The 24753-nt window shown below is 42.4% G+C and overlaps 2 protein-coding genes across 6 annotated transcripts; both read right to left on the bottom strand.

The window, feature by feature from the left end:
- Window positions 1-33: 33 nt before the first annotated feature.
- On the bottom strand, window positions 34-12711 carry tarbp1 (TAR (HIV-1) RNA binding protein 1). 2 transcript variants are annotated; one of them, XM_040139756.1, is made up of 29 exons: window positions 11621-12711; window positions 11437-11534; window positions 11256-11346; window positions 10626-10780; window positions 10452-10504; window positions 10243-10340; window positions 10000-10135; window positions 9815-9911; window positions 9246-9335; window positions 8979-9126; window positions 8615-8881; window positions 8280-8377; window positions 8009-8167; window positions 7678-7907; window positions 7287-7521; window positions 6943-7131; window positions 6651-6847; window positions 6468-6539; window positions 6216-6336; window positions 5524-5634; window positions 5295-5444; window positions 5114-5200; window positions 4815-5020; window positions 4645-4726; window positions 4343-4514; window positions 4056-4241; window positions 3313-3437; window positions 2429-2565; window positions 34-736 (listed from the first exon to the last, which is right to left on the bottom strand). In XM_040139756.1, exons 1-29 carry the CDS (start codon window positions 12561-12563, stop codon window positions 583-585), a joined length of 4887 nt encoding a protein of 1628 aa, XP_039995690.1. In that variant the 5' UTR covers window positions 12564-12711; the 3' UTR covers window positions 34-582. The 2 variants fall into 2 exon arrangements, with proteins under 2 accessions (XP_039995690.1, XP_039995691.1); XM_040139757.1 differs by having other exon boundaries at window positions 11277-11346.
- Window positions 12712-13810: 1099 nt separating this feature from the next.
- Window positions 13811-24108, bottom strand: zgc:172136 (uncharacterized protein LOC566376 homolog). 4 transcript variants are annotated; one of them, XM_040140177.1, is made up of 15 exons: window positions 23975-24108; window positions 23634-23855; window positions 20202-20393; window positions 19931-20021; window positions 18643-18722; window positions 18361-18437; window positions 17952-18147; window positions 17641-17796; window positions 17068-17133; window positions 16541-16609; window positions 16258-16432; window positions 15677-15961; window positions 14920-15051; window positions 14697-14764; window positions 13811-14601 (listed from the first exon to the last, which is right to left on the bottom strand). In XM_040140177.1, the coding sequence occupies exons 3-15, from the start codon at window positions 20277-20279 to the stop codon at window positions 14311-14313; spliced, it is 1764 nt and encodes a 587-aa protein (XP_039996111.1). In that variant the 5' UTR covers window positions 20280-20393; window positions 23634-23855; window positions 23975-24108; the 3' UTR covers window positions 13811-14310. The 4 variants fall into 4 exon arrangements, with proteins under 4 accessions (XP_039996111.1, XP_039996112.1, XP_039996116.1 ...); XM_040140178.1 differs by lacking the exon at window positions 23975-24108 and having other exon boundaries at window positions 23634-23884; XM_040140182.1 differs by lacking the exons at window positions 23634-23855; window positions 23975-24108 and adding an exon at window positions 22768-22884.
- Between the last annotated feature and the right edge of the window lie 645 nt (window positions 24109-24753).

Here is a 24753-nt window from a genome sequence, read left to right as displayed (position 1 = left end):
ATTTTATCCAAAAAGAAAAAAAAAAAAAGGCAATTTATAGTTTAAAATCACAAACTGCAATAAAAACAATGAGAACACAGAATATTATGCCTATTAATAAAAGACACATTCATATTTTATGTATAATAGTTTGCTGGGTATGGACATTATAGTCCATTCTTGGTGTTTTGAGGCAGAAACTAATTGCTCACATTTATGCTGCTGTTAGAGACATAGAGATTGCCTACATTAATATAACAGCATGCCCAGTGGAATATTTAGATGTAATAACCAGAACCGATCTCTATTCATGACTCTCATTAAGGCACAAGAAACAGTGCTGATGAATGCTGCCCACATTAAAACCTGAAAGGACGCATTCCCGTCTAGATAGAACATGGAAATCCTTGAGCCCCTGACATTAATTGCATGCAGCATCTTCTTGTCCTGCAGCTGAAGTTGACATTTTCATTTAAAGTCCCCTAAGACGCTTTTCACGCCCGCTACCAGAGATGAGCAGCTATGGTCAGCATTTAGAGGTCAGATGCCATGTCCATGGGGCTGCACTGCTGGTTTCTCCTTCAGCTGTGGTTTGAGTTAGCTTCAGCCAGAGGTGAGATGTTGTCGTGTATATTCCCAAATCAGCAGGGCGGCGCTCACGTGCACGTTGAGGGAGCGGATGACCCCTTGTTGAGGGATCTCCACACAAACATCCAACATTTGGAGCAAGTTGGCAGGAATACCTTCCCGTTCATTGCTTTAAGAAGAGAAAGAGAAAAATTAATTTAATGTAGAATGAAACAGAGTCACAGAGAATTTATCATCAAGTATGCATTAATGTTTGGATTTGTTTCAAAGGTTGGTCCAAGTATTTTTATAATGACGCTACTGATTTGCTTTCTTGCTGTAAGTTAGATGAGAAGTTTGATACCAAGTTTGATGACTGTATGATAAATATGAAGCCACAGCCAGGCATTAGACTGTATCAATCTTTTCATTTAACTGTCAGCAAGAAAGCAAAAAAAAAAGAGAATATTTTCCAAAATGTTGAACTACTCCTTTAAATTCCACCACTATGGCTTCTATGGAAAGGATTCAGTTTGTATCCAAAACTGTTATTGGAAAAAGCTTCCCAAAGAGAATTCAGATCAACAGAGGACACAAAACAGAAAACAAAACAAAACAAAACAAAAAACAAAAACAACAACAAAAATCACTGAAATGTATTTAAAATGGCAAAAAAAACAAAAAGTCTGCTGCAGGATTTACACTGCAACATATCAGCATTTAAGCCAACACTGACTGCCCAACATGTCATACAGGGTATGACATTGAACCATCTGCAGACTGCTGTATCAATCTATCCCTGATGTGTATTACACAGTACAATTAACATTTTTTTGTACGGGATGTTTTTAATTTCAGCTTTCATTTGGCTTAATGATGCTATCCACTTGATTTAATTTAAGAGCCCTTGCCACGAGCGGCCAAGTTCGTCCTTCCTTTTCTCGAGCCTTCACAATTAAGACGAATTAAGATTTTTTATACGGATGACTCATGAGTGCCAGTCCAAGAGCAATTCAAACTGTAAACAACTGAGCATATACTGAGCTCCAGCAATGCAAAGCAAACATAAGGCGGTAATGAGTTTGGCATTCAGTGAGTCCGCAGAGGGTGCCACACAGTCAGAAAGCGTGATTTGATGAGCTACATTTATCTCGAGTGCAACTGGGTGAGATAATGGCCACCTGATGAGAGATTAGAGCCGGGCCGTGCTGCGCGCGCGCCAGCTGGGGAAGGGGTGTTTGAGTTAACAGCACTGCTCACGCCTTTGAGACTGAACTAGGTAAAACAAAACAGGACACCTACACAGATGTGAGAATTATAATGAATATTAATCTCTCCCTCCCTGCCGGGCCAGCCGCACCACTGCGGTGCATATTTGGTGAGGAGGGAACCATACAGCTACTGTTTGAAATTGCACAAGCTTACAATTAAAATGGTTGGATAAAATGATTTTTTGTGTCACGGCGACCGCCGATGGAAGCCACAGGGAAGCATCGTGAAGTACGCTAGACGAAGGTTAAGGTTTTTTTTTTCTGTTGCTGTCATCACACAGCTTTGTATTAGCTCGTGTAATTTACTTCCTGTGCTCTTGTCCCCGGGGAGAGCCAATTACAACCCAGCATGCCCCGACAGGTACACGATGGAGACGGGAGGCGCAGGTCCCGCAGAGGAAACACACTACACCGGTGAGATAACGTTAAATAGCCTCGTCAGCTCACAGTGTTATCTGTGCGAGGTTCACGAGGGCATGGGAAAACAGAGGCTTGCGTGCATTTAAGCACTACTGGTTGTGTGTAGGTGACTGCACTGGCCGAAAAAAACTGGACTTGGAGCCTTTTTGTGGTTTTTACTAATGGTAGGACGATGTTTAATGCTGTCATACCCCAGAAGTAACAGGGTCTTCTCAGGGAACTGATAGTCCTGGAGACTCTGACTGTTGGCTGTCTGCTCCACTCCGACAATACAGTACCCTTCACTCTTCTTTATCTGCAGGAAGTCAGTGAGCTCCACTGGCTTCACCTGATGGACAGACACAGTTTATTATTTCAGAGATAATGTAAACAAACTTTTCACTTTAAACAAAAAAAATAAAAATAAATAAATACAGGTGAGCCAAAACAGTCAATATACATTTAAAAGGGTGGACTGTAACACCAGGGTATCGGCAGGTTTCAGACAAACCTTTTAGTGTCTCCCTGGAGTGTAAACTGAAGATTCATCTTTGAAACTTGGGTTTTGGTTTACTGCCATTTTCTATCACAACAGCTACTGTATTAGAGCCAGAAATCTCAAAACTGAGGAAAAAAGGAGCTTTGAGAAAGCTCAAGTGGAATGAGTATTTAGCAACCTCTTCTAAATGAGATTGAAGACTGAGGAGGCTGCTACCAAACATGCACCTCTTTAAGCCTTAATATGTTTAAAATGAGCTAGAAATTTTCTAAATTGCCACTGAGGCACACTTGAGAGTAAGTGCATTTCTACCATGTAGTAAAATTATTCTCTTGTCAATGCAATAAAAATGTGGCAAGCAGAACAGAAAGCCATTAGGATAACAACAGCGTACTGCTGCATTGGCTTTGGCATCTAGCTGTTCTGGCTGCTGCTTGCTCTTTATGTTGATCTTGACTGAGATCATTTCAACCCCAAGATAACCAGGTCAAATCACACATTTCTCAGGTCACTAGCGCACTGGGGAAAACCCATCATAAAGACAGGTAAATATCCCGATCGCTGGGGAGAAATGTGACATTGTTTTATGCAATTTACCTCTAACAGAGGAAGCCATAGCTCAGACGAGACACTCAGGGACTGGAAGTGTTTGTCACTGATGTGGCGGAGGCTATCCAGAACAAGGGCACTGGCACCAAATATCTCACATGTCCTGCACAGACCTAGAACACCAACAGACAGATGAGGAGAAAGCCTAAAAGCGCAATCTATCCAAATGTGAACTGGGAATTTGCATTAATGCTCCATAGCAAATTTTTCATCAAGTGATTACTATGAGTTCTAAGGGGTTAGATAAGTGTTTTAGTCCTGAGTCCATCTGTTGACAGCGATGACCATTGAGTGGGCAAAGAAAAGTAAAACATTTACAGAAGGACCCAGCTAATGTTCTGGCTGCGTCTTACATCATCTAGTATCAATATTGGTTTTGAAAATGGGTCTTTCTCTCCATAAACAAATTGTAATTGATTCAGCCCCTTATCATTTGATACAACAGCACTAGAGTACGGTTGCAGAGAACATAAAATAGGAGTGTCTGTGATGAAAGCTGGACATTCTCTGTCTAAGCTCTGATAAGAGGGCTCAAGTGATTGGTTTTAGAGGCAGCTGCATTAGACCTCTTTCTCCAGATCCTCATTGTGTAACCAAACAAAAGACTGTAATTTAGTTCTTCACAATATTACACAAACCAAGGAAAAACTCACTGACATTTTAATATCATTTCCTGACTAAAAGTATGATTAAAAACGTGCAGTAAGGCAATCTGTTGTGCTGCTCCTGACCTCCTAAATTGGTGGGCTTATCTATAAGCGAAGCTACCACCAGCAGGGCGCCGTGCAGTTTGCCCAATCGAGCAGCCCGTTGTGGTGGAACCAACTGAAGTTCAAGCTCCTGCTCCTGGATCCCCAACCTCCAGGGAGTGATCTTCTTCTGCACCTCGGCCCAGCGCTCCTCCTTATCCTGCTCACCTGGGTGACACACCACCATGAGCGCTCAATCACAGATGCTGTACAATATCATTGTATGATGTATCAAGTACTTCTACTGCTTGGGATTGGTGCTACTGTACTTTTGTCTTGCTGGATCCAGTCTCCAGGCTGGAGCTGGCTCAGGTCAGGAGCAGGGTTTTTCAAAGGAAAAGATGGACTTTCAGAGAAACATGACAGTTTCTCAAACTTCCACGGTGGAAGCCACTCGTCGTCGGCCAACTCTGACAGACTGGGGAAGGTATAGAATATGGTCTAGGAGAGCAAAAATAAATTAAAAATAAAAATAAAACAAGTATGTTTCTGCACTTTGTGTTATCCTAGATATCAGAAAATTTAATTAGGTACCAGACCTCCCATGTTCAGCATAAATATACCAGCACACCTCAACACTGTAATCCCTGATAGGATGAAATGCACCAAAGAAGAAGTGCTCCTGAATCCTTATCCAGTTTTTGTTGGCATTTCTAGCGGGTGAGACACAAAATAAACACAGTACATTAGCATAGTAAAAATAAGCTTTTTTTCCAACGACTGGATGTGGCATGTGCTCACCCAGTGCTTTGCATGGCCTCAGCCTGGTTCAAACAGGCCTTGATCACAGTGGACAGCCCGCCCAAACCATGGGCCCCTTCCTCTGCCCGGACTTCTGCCAAGCTCCACACCCTTTTCAGGGCCAGTAGGGCATACAGGCGCACGCTGAAGTTGTGATTGAAACACCACTGCAGGATGATGTCCAGCGCATTACGCAGCTGCACTGCCTTAGACACACAGGGAGAGAGATCCTGAAGACACTGAGACGTGATTCAAGAAGAATTGTGTTTGAGTGGTGGAAAAAACATCAAAGCATTTACCTTATCCTTCAGATTAGGGATGATGACATCGAAATGTACCAGGACTGACAGGAATGTGCAGATGCTTGTCTTGGTCTTTTCATGATCCTGTACGGAAAACACAGAAATTGGTCAATAATTTCTCAATTTCACTCATGTTACAGTTTTTTCTGGTAGATGGGTGTCCAGAGTGGGAGCTCACCATGTTGAAGCAGGACCAAAAGCTGTCCATGTGTTGTGGATACTGAATGAGGATCAGAATCATCATCCATTCGATCAGGTACTTGACTGAGGCCTGGTTACTGCAGAATCCAGCCTCAAACACACGGTTCAGCAAAGTGGCGACAAACTCCTACACACGCACACGCACACAGTTACTTTATGAGTGGTTACTTCCTGTGCGGTTCTTAGCATGAGTGTAACTGTCTTACCTCTCTGAGTTTGGGCAGCAACAGCAGCAGCGTTTGCCATACTCTGTTTTTGACACGATGTTGCAGGGAGTTGCTGTAGTAACGCACTTTTGACTTTGAGATGTCACTATCCTAGAGGGATGGAGTCGGAGATGGAAAATGGTGGTAAGTGTTGTTAAATTAGATGCAATTGATGCTAAACTTATTACCTTAATGAAAAAAATGCTCTATATGCCAAGCGCAGTGCACTATATTATAGTACTTGTTGCCATACATAAAAATAAACACTACATATTGTTCGCAAATCACAGCCGAGTTGTCTTTCCCTTTTCTCTTTTAAACTGGGGTTCAGAATATTAGACAAGGGGTTTATATGTTTTTTAGGTTGCAATTTGAAATGTCAGGACTAACATGTCAGGTAAACTACTAAAAAAACAAGATACAAGCGACACAGCTCCTTAAAAGTGATCTCAAGTTTCAGTGAAATGTGTCGTCCTAATATGATCATATTCGGACGTAGGGATATATAATCATACAGTTTTGTTTGAAGATTAGTGTGAAGAGTTGAACATAAATTACATTGTTTCATATGCGATTTTGTATACATTTGCCAAGTTCATACTGTATTTTGAGATTGGAAAAATATTGTTCCTAATACTGTGACAGTCATTTCAACTGTATAAACCAGCCCAGACTAATTTATACCTACCTACCTTTTTCAACAAAGCCATTACTAGTTCTTCTATCACTCTTTCATGCTGTAGATTAGAGGAATCCAGGCGGCTGAGGAATGCCAGTACACATGTGCGGGGTAACTGATCATCCCTGTTATCACTGGAAAATAAAAAACAGTTTAACTGTGAAAACTTCTGCATGGCAAGAGAGACCTCTAGTGGCAGTCCCTTAAATTACAGCCATAAAGGAGAGCGTTCTCAAAAATAACGGCGAAGAGGACTGCAGCTCACCTTGTAGCAATGACATTACCAGCAAACTCCTCGCCGAGTTGCTCCAAGTACGTTTGGACATCCTGGATGAGCCTGTGAAAGAGTGAGATAAAACAGCTGAAGTAGCCCTGAGAAACAACCAATCTGAAAGAACAAAAATAAATATTAAAAATAAAAAAAATTAGAAATGCTGTTCAGAGTTACCGTTGGTCTCTTCTGAACACTGGCCCATAGACACAAGCCTCAGAGAGTATGCTGATGTGGCTGAAAACACTAGAAAACACAGTGTCAGCCTGGTCGCCGCCGCGGTCTGTGGGCAGCCACGTCTGACAGCAGTGTTGAAGCAGCACTCCGAGCACTCCACTTTTGGACTGAGACAGCTCATTCAGCTCCGTGGCAGTCTACATCAATCACACGACACCGCACCGCATTTGTACACATATTATAGAAAATGTATGTTGAAAGAGCAAATTACCACACTCACACTCATAATCACCTGCTTCAAGGTGGCCGTGAGAGTCAGAGCCTGCGTATGTGTCAGCTCGAGCAGTTCGTGGTGGAAGGCCATGGAGATGAAGCCTTTCAGGGCCGGCCAGAAGTCATGGGCATTAGTGCTCAGTCCCTGCACCAGCTCCCAGCTCAGGGTCACAGCCTCCACACAGAGTGCCTCCTCATCAAGTACTAACTGGGATCAAAACCAGACCAGACACCTCATCATGAACACAGTTTGTCAGATAGAACCTTAGTTTTTGTAAGATATTCTTCGTATTATAACTCCTAGTTACAGCTAAACACCCAATTTCAGTTGCTTAAATTTGACCTAAATTGAGTGAGACTCACTTGTGGTAGCACTGTCTCCATAAAGGTGAGCACAGGCAGAACCAGGTCACTGGGTAGCAATGCCAGCGCCTCCACACTGCAGCTCAGAGCAGCCTTGAGAGTGTCTTGTGCTCTGGAAATTTCAGGGATTCCAACAGCCTTGATCAGGAAGCTCAGACAAATCCATTGGTCCCGCATAAAGTTGGCAGCGATCCGTCCCCAGTCCTGCAGCAGAGGACCCTGCACTCCTAGATCACTAGCAGGAGAAGATAGATGCTTATCCCTAATTATCTCAGCCAGGCAGTATATTTCTTCTCTGAATTTTTTTTTTTTTCCATCCAAAGGTCTCCTAAATCGACACCTCTTATGACTTATCATTCTGCAACATCTGCAATAAAAGGCTTCCACTTACCTTGAGAAGTCTCCTGTCTGTGGTTTCAGCAGACGTTTATTGAGGTTCCCCAGAGATGATTGACTTTGTGAAGAAGATGCCGGTGAACTGTAGAAGTAGTCATTCAGGGCTTTCAGAAGAGAAAGGGTCTCTGATTGCATGTCAATCACTTCCTGCTCCAAAAGACCACAAACCATGGCCAGGGATGCCATGGCAACTGCTCTACCCACCTGGTTTGCCACAGAGGGGCTCTGGCAGTGGAAAAGCAAATCGGTGTTGATTGATCAAGCAACTAAACTGATTCACGAAATTCCTGCCTAAATGACAGGGGTTTGAATATTTAGCTTTGTACCTGCCGGCTTGGTTCTTGCAGGACTTTGAGGCTGTGCTTGATGAGATTAGGGAAATCATTCGGCTGAATTTTATTACGCCTCGGTTGTGTAGAAGTGAACATGACCACCAGCTGCCTCAGGACACTCAGATACAGCTCTGCTCGCTCCACGTCAAATAGCTGTTTAAATAAATAAATAAATAAATAAATAAGCATATGCATACGTTCGAGCTAGCCACTAGGAGCCCCTTGCTAATTGGAGGGATGGTGACTAATTCGATTTGCTGTTTACCTCCTGCAGCTCCCCACACAGCCGCCTCAAGATAAACCCCTGGATTGGATCTACCACTTTAAAAATGAGCTTCTCCATGGCAACCATCGCGCTATCGCCTGTGAAAAGCAGAGTGAGAAGAGGTGGACGCCACACACTCCTGAGTGGCTCAGGAGTGTGTGAAGGAACAGTATGTAAGATTTATCAATAGTGCACCAAGCGAAAATTCGTTGGGGAGGGCGGTAAACCGATTTGTTTATTGCATGAACGCAACTCTCCATCTACTTAACGTACTGCATTATTTATGAGGGTGGACATGACAGCTATAACAATGAATCAGTGTTATCATTACAAACCTCGCTCCTCTCCGGCACGCTGACAACGTGGCGTTCCTCCGAGCTGGAACAGTCGGAGCACAAGCTGCAGGCTCTTGTCACTCTTACGCAGAGGCAAGTAGATGTTGGTGCTGACTCTGCTGAGGGTGTCCAGCAGGGGAGAGAGTAATGACTCCAGAGTGTTACCGATATCTGTGCCAGGTTGACTCTTCTCCATGTCCACACACAGCAGAATAGCCCTGGCCAGCTTGTCAGCCTCTTTAGAGTCAGGTAACCTCTCAGTCTGACCTGGGGAGCAAGAAAACTGACTGTAAAAATTGAAGCACAATCATGTCTGCAGATGGAAAAAGTATATAATTCTATGACTGCCTCGCTTCAGACCTACCTGCGCTAGCTGGGACTCGGAGATAAGCGTGTATCTCGCCTTGAACATAACCTCTTACAGTTTCTTTCTTTGTGGCAGCACCAGGGGCATCACCATCCATAATCCGGAGCTTGAAACTGCCCTCATTGTCTGATAGCCAGGCACACAACTGCAGTGGATTCACAGACATGTAGGGCGGCAATGAGTCAACACACAGAACTTCACTAATGTGCCGTTTTAATATGTGTTAGGTTAAGCGTTCCTTCATATGTGTCTGATGCACTGTACCTGATTCCAGATATGAGTCCCTCTACACAGTGACTCTTGTGCATTGAAATGCATCAGGAAGCTAAAGACATCATCTAAGGTCACTGCACTCTGAAAAAAGACAGTTCAATATTACAACTCCCTGCCTTTAGAGTTGCAAGTTAAAGTAAAGGGGTTGGCCATAATAACAGAAACACTTTACAACGCAGTACAACAGCCCTACTGTGAGTTCCGCGTTTGATTTTCGTCGAGACTGTCGGAGGTGTTTTGATGCAGTAGTTTGTGGTGTCACTGAGTGAATATACCCCTGTCACTCAGGCATTTCTGGTGGAGCTTAATGTGTAACCACTGATCCTCTTTGCCATGGCACTTTTTCTTTGTACTGCCTTGATTTTCATTTCATTAAAATTTTTTGCTCTATTTGCACTGCGGCCAAAAAAAAACTGATAAAAGCAAAAAATACTTTATATTTGTTAAGGTGAAACCAGAAATTATGAGCTTCGATCAAAATGCTGTTTAAAATAGAGCTGTCACATAAAATTATAAAGTGTTCCAGTTATTTTAGGTCAAGTCCACTATTTGTGTCTTACCACTTCTGTAAGACAGAGGGCACTATTCAGCAGGAAGCACTGGGCAGCTCCTCTTAACAAAACTTGATGCGTGATCATGGTGCAGCGCAGCACCTCCCTGTATCACACCACAGACAAAATGAGCATCCGTATGGAGCATGGCCAGCTACGACGCAGCGTGTGTAACGGTAAACATGATGGGGTACCTTAGAGCGGCGAGTCCTTCGATCCCCAGCAGTGGACTAAGGGGGAGTCTGGATAGGGCCTGGGAGAGGAAGAGGAGGGGAACCGCACACCAGTGCTTAGAGCCCAGCTGCTGAATCAGCTGCAGCAACACACAACCTACAAAGCAAACACAGCAGTCAGAGACAGACAGGCTTCTGAAGACATGAGAAGTGGGTCAGAGCTTTGTTAGCATGTATTCTCTGTGGCTTCCATCCTTCCCGTACCTCTATGCTCTAATGGCAGGCTACTGAAGAAGTTGACCATGAAGACTTGGAGTTTAGCCCCTAGCTCAGGGCAATCTCCTACACTCTGCCCAGCCGACCTGCATGTGGACAGAAGGCGGGTTAACGAGGGCTGACGCAAAGAACAGTTAACACAGTATTCCCCGCAGTAATTTATTTATTTCCTTAGCGCAGTGATTTTAAATCCTCACCTGTGGAAGAGCGATGTTTCAGAGAGAACATCCATAAAAGGGCCAACGATAAACTGAGGGGATGAGCCAAAGAGGAGAAAACTCGAATGCACAAATTTAACTTGGGGAATGATTTCAGTGAAACTGAATGAATGAGCCTAAATCACGCCTGACGAACTGCGTCTGTGCCCGTACCTTAGAAAAGGCCAAAGCGAAGGAAGGCTGCCGGAGGACCTGCAGCTCGAGCAGATGACACACTCCCTCTCTCATTAAGGATTTATTCTCACTGTGGAACATCCGCTGGTACACACACAGCAGCCAGGAGGGGTGGAAGAGGCCTTGACCTGAAGCTACAACACAGGCGGAGAAGTGACAAAGGGAACAGGCACAAACTAGTGTGGAACATCCATTTTCTTTCCATTGATTTATTTTTGTATCTTTATTTTTTTCAAGGGCATAAAAAGTTTGCAATTAAAAAAAAGCTGTTTAGTATGACTTTATTTAACTTATGTACCTTTTGCCATTTACTTATTTTGCTTAACTAGTTTTTTTTTTTAATTGAATGGACATCTCTCCTGACAAGTGAAGACAAGCAAGTGTGATGATGAAAGGGTCAATAGTTGATGACGCTAATATGAATGAAGTTCAGTCCTTTTGATTCTAATAGGATGGACTTACCACTCAACTGTCATAAAGTTTCAACAACAGCAGCGTCACTGCATCCAACCAAAACAAAGCCCGAAAAGTCCGAAATAAAAGCGGTAGAGAAGAATTCAAAAAGTCCAAACATTCATTAAAAAAAAAAATATATATAAAAGTAACAACTTTGCCCAATTCTAATGTTACCTTGACAATCATTCACTGTTGTTTGGATCAACGTATCTATTCTGTTTAGAACCGGCCGGACGACATGAATCTGCAGAGGAGGAGTAGAGAAGCAATATTACAAAGCTGTACCATGATGCCCTCTGCTGAATTGGCTGTGGTTATCCAACCAATCTTTTACCTGGTTTTCCTCCAGGGTCTCCATCACCAGGGCATAATCCTCCCAGAACTCTCTCAGCAATTTGCTCCTGTTGGGGACCCATTTGAACAAGGTCTCACCTGTAACGGTTTCACGAAACGGTGAGAAAACAAACCAAGCGACACCGGTGAACTCAAAGTTGGTGCAGTGTGTCTGAGCCTTTTACCTTCCCCTGATGGAGAGAGAGGACAGTCCACCTGCTCCTCCTCTGACAGGGCCACGCACCTTTTCAGCAGGTACAGCGCTCTCTTACGTGACACGCTGTCCCGGTGGGTCAGTCCATCCTGAACCATCCTCCAGAACTGTATGGACAGACGCGGGTCGGGCTCGCAGGAGGAGGAGGAGGAGGAGGAGGAGGAGGGGGGAAGGCTGCTAGGTTTCAGCAGGTGGTCTGACATGGCGGTCAAACATAGCAGTGCCCTCTCTGTAACCACAGGCGTGCGTTCAGTGCAGTGCCAGCTGCACAGATCATCCAGGGTCAACTCGAGGATGCTTCTTAACCTCGCACCGCTGCAGCAGTTCAAGAGAGTCAGGAGAAGCCTGACTGTGATTTTGGAGACCAGTGCATCTGGGAGTGTTTTGATGCAGGACAAGGCAGACGACACGGTGGTGAGCGTGAGCCGTTCATCCGCCGACAGGGAAGGTATGAGAACAGCCATGACTTCACTTGCAACCTCCACACTGAGTCGTCCCGGACCGGGTAGCTCTTCCTCCGACAGCCGGAGCGACGGCAGGATGGAAAGAGCCACCCGCCCCGGTACAGCCTCATCGCACAGGGGGACACCGACGCTCACAAGTCGGCAGGCAGCGGCTGTACTCTCCCTGCACCGCACGCCTTCACCGGCTTCTGCTGATATTCTGGAGAAGAGAGGCAGACACCGCGTCCAAATAACGGACTCGATTTTATCTTGGATGCGCCGTCTTTCCGAGGCTGTAAACGGGGTCGTGTCCGAGCCTGCCAAAAGCGGCCCGAGCCCTTCAATGAAAGCTGTCAGCGCCTCCACCCGCTCCGTCCCGGGCCACGACTCACTCGGCCAAGACAGAGACTCGAACAACCGGTCATAGTCGGGGGAGCTGGACAGGACCGCGCTAATTAAGACAGAATACATCGTGGAGAGCGGCTACACGGTCGGGAACAAGCCAGCTACAGAGACCCCGTAACCGGCTTCTCTCACGACTGCCATGAGTTACACGTTTTAACAAACGGAATGTAAACTTCCGCAAACGTAATCTCCAACTCTCGCGAGAGGCGGGAATTCCTGTTAAAGACTCCTACCTTAATAGCCATAGTGGAGATATCAAATTTAAAAACATAAATTTACCAAACAACTGGTTTTATTTAGTGGTACTAAGAATTTATTTTCACTATGATAAAAACAGTTTTGTTTAGATGAAAATGAATTATTCAGTATTGTGATTTAACAATATCAGTTATTCATACATTACTGGCACTGAGTAAAAGTTTTTTTTGTATTTAAGGACTGACATTCCTTTCCAGTGACCTCATTAGGTGCATTTACATGTGCATCAGTATCCCAGATATGAGTCTTATCCTGGTACTGATCTTATTCAGGATAGTTATTCATACCTCTGTATACATGATCATATCAATATCTACGTTTCTGATCATCAGTGTGCAGGTATATGTTCATTTCTAGCCATCTCAGCCACTATGAGATGGTTCAGAAACCTGGATAAGGTGGTTATGACCCACAGAATCTTGGTTTCAAATGAGTACTCCAGGTAGTATATCCAGGTTTCTCAAAACCGGGATAAGATCTTATCCAGGTTTCTGAAACCGGGACAAGCTGTTTACATGCACAAAACATAACCAGGATACTCCAAAAACCTGATCATAACCAGGATACTAGTGTGCATGTAAACACATTCAATTATCATTTACAAAACAGTGAAAATGTCAGAAAAAAAACAAAAAAAAACAACCAAAAAACAGAAAGGCTCTTTGTTTGGGGGGGTCACATAATACAAAAATACTGCAGATTCATTACATACTTAATGGTTACAGAAATAGTGCTTTGCGAATAATACTTGTCTCTTGTAATTACGAAAGCAGGAGAAGAGTATAAAATGGAGAAGCTTTGGACGAATGCATTACCAGCTTTAAAGAGGTTCAATTTTCCACATTGGCAGCTACATTGCCGTGGCATACTAGTAGGAAATGCATGACAGAGCACACTATACAAAAATAGAGTACATTATAAAATATGATTTAAAAAAAAAAAAAAAGGACAAAAGGAATATAGGAGCACAAATATCAGCACCATGGCCTCTGGAGATAAAACAAGGAAATTTAAGTGTTTACATTTAAAAAAAAAAAAAAAAAAAAAGACAACAAGGAAGGTAAGTCCCATCTCATCTTATGTCAAATGCAGCACATGGCTGCATTGCCTTAAAGTTACAAAACATCCGTTACTGTCAAATTTTATGCACTCAATATTAATCTACTAAGACATTTCAGAGAAGTTTGTAACAGCATAAACTTTACAAAAGACAGTAAAAGTGATTAGAAATGTTTTTGCTCAAAGAAGATGAAATGTAATAAAATAGTGCAAGTAGTGTGTACAAAATATACAACATTAATAAATATGTTCTTTTTACTGATTGAAATGTTGCTGAATTAGATCTGATATCTAATCCACAGCTTTTTTGAGAGGAACCAGGGGTCCCGTCATTTTCAGTAATGTCTATCTGCAATTTAAAGCACACACATCCCTCGTGGTCATCACCACCACGTAGAGAAAACAGACATTCATGTATTGGCAACCTATGAGTTAAGTTGTGCCGTTAATGAAGGCAGAGAATAGGCGTATTTGTGGATATCAGCACTTGATGTATTCAAAGTATGAATTCCAGGAACTGTTCATCACCTAACATGTCCAAGGAGAGGCTGTTGGTAGACCTGCGGCCATAGAATGAAGGTTTGGCTTGGCAGTGCAAAAGGGGGTAATAACTGTGATCAACAGGGTTCTTTGGGTTTTTTGAGCAATCTGGGAGCCCAAAGGTATAGCTGTGGGAGGAATCAGGCAGCAGTGTCGTCCCCAGGGGTGTCGGAGCTGGGAAGAGACGGACATCATCTAGACTGTGGCTGTGCCGATCCACGCATACATGTGCCCCAGATTTCAGCATCTGGAATAGGGACAGGAGGTAAAGAGAAAATGGTGAGAAAATACAACGTAATCCAAAGGAAGTTAAGAAGAAAGAAAATATACAGTATGACCAACCTTTTTTAACATATCTTTGTTGCGTAATTTCCAAAGATCTCCATCACTGTCTGGGGTAGACACTTTTTCTGTAGAGCCCACAAGATTTTATTGGTCAATTTTGTCAAAGAGGAGAGCAAACAGAATTTGAGAATACAACTCATTTTATTTTCACTGGTGTGATGAAAACAAATAAAGTATCGTTTACATAATATCCCCTATGTCAAAATCAGTTGATTAATACCTGGTGAATGAGTTTCTAAGGAGACTTCTGCAGAATCCACTGACACCCCTTCAACAAGATCAGCCAACTGGAGCATCTCTTCAGGATCATTCACAAGAACCTCCTTTGGAGTTCCAACATTGGTCTTGATCTCTGAAGAAAAGTTTTAGAAATCTGATGATTAAAAATAATAATAATAATAGAAAAAAAAAAATCTGCCAGGGCCATATATGCATTTAAGAGCACGATAGACAAAAAGAAAAAAAAAAAAAAAATTGCACACAGCATGTACTAGATCTCGAGGTACTGGCTACTAGAAGAACACAGATACATGTTTAGCATAACGCATAATCTGATGAAGCACTATGTGAAACACAGCAGGTATCCCAAATGTATGGAACTGCTTTTAACACCTGCACAGATCAAACGGATGCACAAATACTAAGCCAACATTCCTTATTGAAGGTTATTACTTTGTATACATACCATATATTAATATATTCATATATTAATTGTCAACATCCCTATTCCAGTCTTGTGGTTTCTTTTACCATCATGTATCTCTGAGACATACTGCCAACTGCACCTTAGTTAAGGGTGAGGGCAGGTGATGAGAACAGCAACATTGTTTACCGCCACTCCCAAAAAGAAAATTGCAAAAGGTAAATACAAGATCAGCATGTCTCACAGCTGCTTTCATACCAACTATTTAATTCAACAAATCAAGCATCAGTTTACTCCAAAAAGTATGGAGAGAGATGGATAAAATTCCTCTCACCTTCTTCTTGCCACCCCTCGTCTTCTATTTGAGCCTTACTGCCTGCGTCAAACCCAGAGGTACAGGAGCTGCCATGGCTGGCTGCTGAGCTGAAACACTTCTCTCCTTGCCGTTGACCTTCCTCCTCCATGGAGGCCATCTCTGTGGAGATGCTGTGTTGGCGGGCGTCGGCTTCGATTCCAGAGCTGCAGGTCGAGCGTCGAGACAGACCAGGGCTGCTCTCACTGCCTGGGGGGTCCAGGTCGAGGTCATCACTGATGTACGACTCTCTGTAACGCTTTTTCTCTAAAAGGGAAGAATAGACAACTCGAGATCAATATGTTGTTTTTTCCAAATATAGAACAGAAATACTAAATATTATATATTTAACCTACTTTAATTTAAATGTGATTACTGAACAGGAACCCTTTTAATTTTTTTGTGCAAAAAAACCTAAAAAAAACAAAACTGACTTTTCTTTAGTCTTGCATTTAATTTACAGTTGCTACTGGAGTGTTCTGCTGGGTACAAGTGGCCCCCAGCCAAACTGTATTTATCATTGATACTAATCTTGTCCTTGTATTCAATCTTCCCTCCCCTACCTTCACTCTCCTCCAGCTGGCGTAAGTGTTTGAGGGCAGGCTGGAGGCTGAGGTAGAGGCGATGGCTGCTGCTCAGGTGCAGGAGGAGGTGGCGAGAGCGGAACGATGACCCAGTGTAGTAAATCAGCTTCCTAGCTGATGGCAAGCCATCTGGCTGGATCTCGAATTTCTTACCCTGAATGGGACAACATATTATACATTTTGTACAAAGCTAATGCCCATTAAATAATTACAAAGACTCTACCTGATCCTAGCGGTGAACGAAGATGAGCAGTGCACATACCAGGAAGGTGAGACGTCCCACGTTTGACCAGGGGAAGTCATACAGCAGCTGTCGCATGTTGTTCACCTCCTATGGAATACAAAAACACACAATTAAAAGATAGCTCAAATGCTTTTGAGCTTTTGTGTTTGAAAAAGCAAAACGGGTTTCTGGATGTATTTTAAATTTAGTGATCAATAAACGACTGTCTTTTTGTTCACAGCATCCATCTGGTCTTGGGGAAGAGGTTAGGGGCTTCTCGAGGTATCTCACGGTCTGTTGGCTCTTTAATCAGCCAGGCCTGAAGCCCTAATCCCCCAGATGGCCCCTGATGGACAGATCAAACAACTCACTGGCATGGCAGACGGCTCCTATCTCCTTATGCACTGCTCTTGGTGGCAATCCCACACATTCCTCACACGTCCAGTCAGAGGTTTTATGGACTACAGATACAAAGACTGAATCTGTGAGCAAATGCAGATTCACTCGTGTACGTATGTGTTGACGTACCTACTACGCATTAAGAACACACTCACACATGCACGCACCTGATAAACCTGCATTCCTCGCAGGGTCAGACCAAGCAATGCTGTTCCTCTCTCCTCCTTTTTGTCCTGGACAAATGAATGATGAGATGTCAGAGAGGCATCTGAGCGGCTCAGATAAGATTGCTATTTCACAGTTAAGCCTCTCTCCTCGTTCAGTGAGATACACACTGAGCTGCTGCTCACAGTCAATTTAAACTGATAACACATTACGCAATGGATGGACCAACCTTCAAAATATCACTCATTGGATGAGTGAGTTTGAAATGGGGAGAATAATAAACTGGATGACATGAAGGGGTTACATAACTGCCCCATAGTTATTTGTCCAGCACAGCTCAAATGAAGCCAAACTAACCGTAAAGGGAAGAGATATGTCTGGAATAGTCATAGAATAAAAATGAGCTGAAAACAAATTCCATTAACCACCAACCTAAATAATCATAATTTCTTATTTTAATGATATAAATAAATTATGAAAATAAACACACCCTGCAGTATAGTGTGTGCTGCAAAAACTCAAATCAAACAACTGGTTTAATTTGACAACACCGAATTAGCTATTTGACTCATGACCTTCTGCAGTCTGTAAAACGTGACAGGTACATCCTCCAGTCGACATGACTCCCTGATGAAGAGCAGGATGGCATCACGGGTAGACATGCCCCACAGCTCCTGATGCACTTTGGGCCCATGACAGAGGAGGTAGTTCACTCCACGCTTAGCTACAATCTACAAAAGGAAGAAGCGACGGACAAGTACTGTATTAGGCAGAGATCACTACATTACCTCAAAATATAAAATATTAAAATTTATTAAAGTTTAAACTGATCATCACATTAGATTCAAAGTGTTTTTAAATTCTGCTGCCAAATGGTAACACCTACCCAAGGGGGAAAGTAATCCTTGGGCTCAAAGTAAGGGGTGATCTCTGCATACTCCCTGGGCGGCGGGTGGTCACCGAGGTCAGCCTGCAAGGCGTAACTTGCCAGCTGGAAGTACACCTCCTCTTGCTGACGACATTCAGAGCGAAGCACACGCTCACGCAAATCAGTGTAGTATAGATGTCGTGCCTTTCGTTCACTGGTACCACAAACACACACACACACACACACACACACACACACACACACACACACACACACACACACAAGGAGGACGGGGCACAAAAAGATGTCAGAAAGGAGGACAATGATGGATGGAGGAAAAAAACAAAAAAAAAAAGCAATTAAAATAAAAAGAGAGCATGTCCAGTGGTGAGGAAGATGTATATGGAACATATATAGAGGGACATACCAAATGAGTCTACCGTTCTCTACGTAGTATTGCACTTTGAGGCAGAGTACCAGAGGCAAAGGTCTCTTCTGTAATGCCTGTATGTAAAAAGAGATGTGTCACAGTAGGCCTCTGTGTTTTAGCATCTTTTTGTCATGCTAAATCGAAAGTCGTGGCATATAGGCCACTGAACTGTGCCTCCCAATTAACTGACATGCATAATAGTTTGGAGAGCCGGTTACAACAAATTCCTTCTGATTTACATGATCATAATTTGCTACCCTTTGCAACAGGCAGTCTTACCTTTCCTGAATCTTGCCTCCATTCCTTAGGAAGGTACTTAGTCAGTTTCTCCCCCATATCTAAAAATATGTGCTCATTGTCTGGAATAGAGAAAAACAATCAGGAAAAAAGGCAGACAGTTAGCAAACAAACAAAACAATAATGAAACCAAGCGTAAAATTTGCCCAACAATGTGGTTCATCAGGGTACAAGAAAAAAGCCCTTATTCTGTTTGTGATCGAGGCTACTAGGATGCTAGTGACAACAAAGCTAATGTTAATGCAACCCAGCATAGCTCTAATCTTGATCTTTTACCATTGTCTATCCCGCAATGTCCACAGTATAACCAATGTTAATGTTGTTTATTTAAAAAACTTATTTGAATTATATTTCTGTAGAGGGGCTAAAAAGCTGTTTTTGCAAACTGTGCTCAGAATGAAGATGTTGTATCATTCTCAGCAGGTCCTATGAGTCACGACATGGGCATTTTCTATTGGATTCACCGTATCTCCTTTTTTCCCCCGAACGTTGTGCAGCCAAATTATCACGAGCTGTTCCACACCTCCTTCCTTTAACCATCCATCTCTCCTTTCAGCCTGTGTCTTTCGCGTTCTGACTCATTCCAACCCCTTCACGTCTCATCCTTCATTGAGGCCTCTGAGTAAGAGTTGCGAAAGGCAGCCTGCATCATGACGAGTCCCCCGATCTCTTTTCCCTACACTCCCACCCACCTCTTCCCATCATCAATCCTTCCCTCCCTCAGTGAAGAAGAGGAATGCAAGGGTGCATTCCAGGCTTAATGAAGTTAATATTGCAGGAATCCAGGCCTAAGTGATCGCTGAACCAACACCACAAAAACAAAAGGCTGCTTGTTCAAGTGGTGAGCAGCGCAAGATTACCAAGGCATTTCAATGTATTTGTAAAGTGAAAGAGAACAGGAACACAATGAAACAAAGTAAGTGGATTACACCATTCAACTATGCAGACTGGGAGGGCAGAATTAAATTTTTTTGGTTTAAGTGAAATAGCCTTTTGGCAGAAACTTTTTCCCCCCACAATATTACACAAACAAGACACTGAATGAGTGGCACAACAAAGCCCTGCTGTAAATCGTTGTCATAATCCAAACACGATGCTCTTGTTTGCAATCTGACTAACTGCTGAAATGTGGTATGTGCATGAACTAGATCAACAAAACTTCCCATCATAAGATCACAATTTTCAGTCTTCCGACAACGGTGCTGCGTACTCTAGTGTGAACAGTCCTCTCAGGTTCAAAGTCCGAGGGGTCAATGAAGAGTGAACTTACCCCTCACCACTGTGAGACCAAAGAAGTGCAGCTCTTTGAGTCCAAGAAGCTCTGTCACACGATTAAAAACATCCTGCCCTGTGGACTTTGGCTGGAGCAGGTGAAAAGAAAAAAGAAAAAAAAAAAAAAATCTATATTGAATATTCATTCACAATGTGCAAAAACTATGTTGTGGAGCCAAAACACTGTGGTGATAAACAGAACTTTGGCCATCTGTTAACACCTCTTGGTGATAGTCAAGAGGACAGCTAGAGGCAGATTAAACACTCACCCTGACAGTGATGTCAAGCTGGTCTTTGTTGGGGAGGAGAACACAAATGGTTCTCTCCTGCTTTACTGAGGTGGACATAATGTCTTCTGTACGTCTGCGATAAGTACCCTCTCTGTTAAACTGCTTCAATCTGTCTTGCTTTCTCTATCCTTCACTTTTTATCTCTTCCAGGGCAGCTTGTCCATATTGTATCTAAAAAAGATGGATGACATCAGAGTGAGATAAGCAAAGTAATTAAAAAACATGATCCAACAACAGTTCGGTGTGAATGATGAAGACAGGAGAATGGAATTTAAAAACAGATTATCAACTCGTGTGTAAGATCCGATACCAAACTGAGAGAAATTCAACAAATTCGAACACATCAATTAAAAAGGTCCGCTGTGCAGCATGTAACCTTCTGCATTGGTATTGCATTAGCATACTGTCAATCAGTCACATCAAAAACAATCCCATACTCAGACATAAGCACGTGGATGTCTCCCATTAGCCCAAAAGCAAGATTAACTCAACATGTATGGCTCCTTCTGAGGGGTTAGAGGCCAAATGTTTTACCGCAACAATTATCTGCCAGAGGGATCATCCAAAACATCAATCAAATATATGACTCAAATACGTGACATACGTTTTTCTACCTTAAAAAGCATCTTTACCCAAATAATTAGCAAATACTAAAAACAGTGTATAAATGAAAAACAGGGAAATAGTTGGGCAAATTAAATGAGCTTATCATACTGTAATCCTAATAATAGTCATGAACTGGGAACAATCAATCAGATAATCCTTGTGCATGCCTTTTCTACTCTAACATTACCTACAGCATCACAAAATTAAAAGCAGTAATTGCATTGTTGCAGATTCCGATAAACATACTAAAACAAATGGCCAAGGTGGAGCGGGACCGTCTACTTGCAACCAAGGCTCACCTGAAACTTGCCCTGCTATGGTGACCCAAAGCCCCAACTGGTACGAGGCTCATCTGATTAACGTCTCAGAATCAATTAATCAGGTTAATTATTCCTGCGCGCCGACTGTAAATCCCTTAAATCCTGCTCTGGACGATAACCAGTAAAAAAAAAAAAAAAAAAAAAAGATTTGTAACTGAAGTAGCCCGCTCTTGTCCCAATCTCCTCTGGGTAAAGAGTAGAAAACATCTTTTACTTTAGAAAACAAAGCATGGTAAGAGATCTTTGGAAAAACTGCTGTGTCTTTTTACGCCTAACTCTTGAGGAGATTGGTATTCTTATTGTGGAAAAAGATGTTTACATAACCACCAGATGCTGCTGAGATAAGTCACAAGTAAATAAAACATCATAAACATTTTGCCAGTATACAAAACATTGTGGGAACTACAAAAGTGAACGTTCTTGGCTCAGAGGACAAAACATTAGTCTTACCCAATTTGATTTTATGGACATGTTCAGACACAGTCTCGCTCACATCAAAGTGTCAGTGCAAACAGACATAATAAAAAACCTGAAATTCCAGTAGCTTGAACATCTAACTTGTTTGTGACAGAGTCAAACTATACTGTACATTTACTCTGACACTGTAGTAAAGGGTTTAAAAACGCAACAGATCCTACTATTTTCTAATAATGTATAAATAATTCTTACATCATTTTTTAAAATTATGATCTACTTTTGAGACTTGGAGTTCTTTGTCAATATTATTTATGCCCATAATGAGAGGTGTAGCTCCATAAACTGGATGGCTAATACTATAATATGAGCTATACTGTTAAAATATTACAAATGCTGCTGCATTTATATAATAGACTATAGTAGACACAGGTTCATTGTTAAATCAGTTATCATAACATTACTAACTGAAGAAATATCACCGAATTTGTGATGATAATCAAATAGTAATACACTATATTTTATTTTTTTTCAATACTGAGATATTGATGTTAAGTGACTGCAGACATTTTTGAGCAATATTCGAGCAATTCACGCATTAAGATGGAAAAATAGAAACAGATTTTCAAGGAGAACAAAAACAGGTTTGTACGGGAACTGGAGTGGTCTTGCTCTTGTGGGTGTTTTTTTTTTTTTTTTTGCTTGTTTCTGCATGTGCATCTGAACTTTACTTGCAATGCAATGTTTGGCCAATAATTTTTCCCCTCTCGTAGCATTTGGCTTGTTTATGTTGGTGACTTTTTCCATAGTTAACTTAAATGCAATGTAAATTTACTTAAGAGCTCAGTTGGAAAAAAAAATACCATAAACAACAAATACAAGAATTTTCAAATGTTTAAAAAAACAAAACAAAAAAAACAACAACCTTAATTCTACATTATCAAATGGAATTGATTCAAAACAACGATTAAATGTATCAATAAACACAGAGCAAACCTGTTTATGAAAAGAATAAGCAGTAGAAGTTATCAGTGCTGTCACATCCCATCTAACTGTGCCTGGCATATCAAATACAAACAGCTGGTGAAAAGCACAAAAAGCAGTGAGTTACTAATGTACGAGGTGAAACCATACCAACCTAACTCAGCCACAAATCCAGAGTACAATCGGGTATATAAACTACACAGGTCTTGACTGTATCCCACCTGCAAAACCAGTCTACCATCAACCCAAACGGCGCCGGCTGACGTCTTCAGACATCCCCCTTGATGCTGACCAGGGCGAAACCTGGCATCACATGAGAGCGGCCATCTGCATGCCATAATTCCCCCGCAAGACTGTTATAATCCCTGCCTCCGAGCACGCTGCTGGCTGGTTGAAAAAACAACATCCCCTCTGCACTATGCAAAACATCTGACGTGCAAGGGGATCCTCACTGCCCGCTGAGGCCATAAAGGAATAAGACGGAGAGAGAGGGGGGGGTTTCTGGACACACAGGGCAATACCACTTACACTCACCCCCACTTGAAAACAATAGGGGGGAGCCAGCTTTTTCAGTTCTGGGGGAGGCAGTGCATTTCTCAGGGTCGACTCAGAGCCCCCGATTGGCACATTCAAAAAAATCAGGGTTCAATGGTTTCCGTAACGCTGGAATAAAAACAGACTTCTCACGCACTGGAGTACAGAGGAACCACAGCCCGCGAGAGATAATCCAGGTGCATTCAAACTTCCAGTTTTTCCGCTGTGCCTATTTTATCTCTAAACCACCAAGCCGTCGCTCACAACCTTGATACTATTTAAAGCAACATAACATGCCGCTAGTTGTCAGTTCCCGTGTAGCAAGTTAATTACACATATTTATAAGTGAGAGAATCAAAGCAAGGGAAACTTTAAAAAGAGTTTTTTTTTTTTTTTTTTAAAGTGCTTTTTACTCCCCAGTCGTGGTTACGTTAAACACTTTCCTAAGGGAAAAGTGTGCGTTTGGATGGAGGGCATGGTAAACTAATTCAACAAGTGCATCACTAACTCTGGCCACTCATCTAGCTAGCTGCGAGGCAGTCTAGTTACTCACCATCATATCATAGGAGGCGAAGGAGTGCACAGTTCAGTCGCAGGTCTTCTCAAAGCACAAGCCCCCATCCGTTTAAAAACATGACAGAAGTCGGGAGGACACCAGTCTCTCCCCCTCGCCATCGCGTGTTGTAACTTCTTCACCCACGGCGAAGCCCAAACCACTGAGTCGTACCATTTTGGACGGGTGTGGGGGGGCACTCTGTTTCGAGAGATCTGCGAACTGTTTTCACGTTCTAGTCAATAATTATTCTAGTTTTTATCACCTATGAATTGACAAAAAATAAACATCTTTCTTTATCCGTCTAGTGATATAAACATCGCACGACGCCAATACAATACCTAACAGTTATATCCCCCGATGTTTTGCGTTGGTAGAGCGATCTCGCGCTAATTAGTGGTCCACACGCAAAGTGGGGACACCGGCTGGGACGCCACTTGTCGACGAGGATTGCCGTCAGATTTTTCCTGGAGAAAAGTGTGCTTTTTGAATTATTTCTCTTGTCTTTTTGCCAATGAATTGGAGACTTTCCCCTCTGCTTTCAGTATCATTCGCTTTTAGTGAGGATGAAGTGCTTGGGTCCCGGCTCTGACAGTCAAGCCGGCTGGTGACCAATTAGCAAGGCCCTTGTTATGGTTAATGTGTATCACTCCATGAGAACCCGTTAGCCCCACCTGTATTTTTTATTTTCATGTTGGAATGAAAAAAAAATATATAAATGTTTCCCCTGGGGTTAATACTGCCTGTTTTTCAAAAATAGCTATAGCTATATTTCTGTATGCCTAATATTTTAAGCAAAGACTAGGGGGAAGCGGTTCATCTTCCACTATCTTGTGGAAATATGTCATCTGTCCCTATACACAACCCAAATGTGCTTACCATCATTACCATGTAGACTCCGCTTATCTTTTTCTATAAGCCAGTTGTCAGTCGGTTAAAATGATGCACTAGCAGAACACAATAATTTCCAGTCATTAAGTTGCAAAATGGCTTGCAAACTCCGTTTATGTGAGAGGGTTAAAATATACAGTGCCTCAAGTTAAAACCCACATAAAGCATCCCTGTGATCTTTCACAGATCTACAGTAATACTAAATAATACAATTTTTTTCAGTTTTGGA

This window comes from Xiphias gladius, chromosome 11 (genome assembly GCF_016859285.1).
Source record: "Xiphias gladius isolate SHS-SW01 ecotype Sanya breed wild chromosome 11, ASM1685928v1, whole genome shotgun sequence".
In the NCBI taxonomy this organism is placed as follows: domain Eukaryota; kingdom Metazoa; phylum Chordata; class Actinopteri; order Istiophoriformes; family Xiphiidae; genus Xiphias; species Xiphias gladius.
This window is presented reverse-complemented; position numbering and strand designations above follow the sequence as displayed.

Coding starts and splice junctions, on each gene's coding strand:
- zgc:172136 (XM_040140177.1), bottom strand. CDS start 20,279: ATGTCCACCTCAGTAAAGCAGGAGAGAACCATTTGTGTTCTCCTCCCC. Junction 20,022..20,201: donor AGCTTGACATCACTGTCAGG/GTGAGTGTTTAA, acceptor CACCTGCTCCAG/CCAAAGTCCACAGGGCAGGA. Junction 17,797..17,951: donor AGGATTACTTTCCCCCTTGG/GTAGGTGTTACC, acceptor TTCCTTTTGTAG/ATTGTAGCTAAGCGTGGAGT.
- tarbp1 (XM_040139756.1), bottom strand. CDS start 12,563: ATGTATTCTGTCTTAATTAGCGCGGTCCTGTCCAGCTCCCCCGACTAT. Junction 5,445..5,523: donor TGCTGCCCAAACTCAGAGAG/GTAAGACAGTTA, acceptor GTGCGTGTGTAG/GAGTTTGTCGCCACTTTGCT. Junction 3,438..4,055: donor TAAGCCCACCAATTTAGGAG/GTCAGGAGCAGC, acceptor TTGGTGTTCTAG/GTCTGTGCAGGACATGTGAG.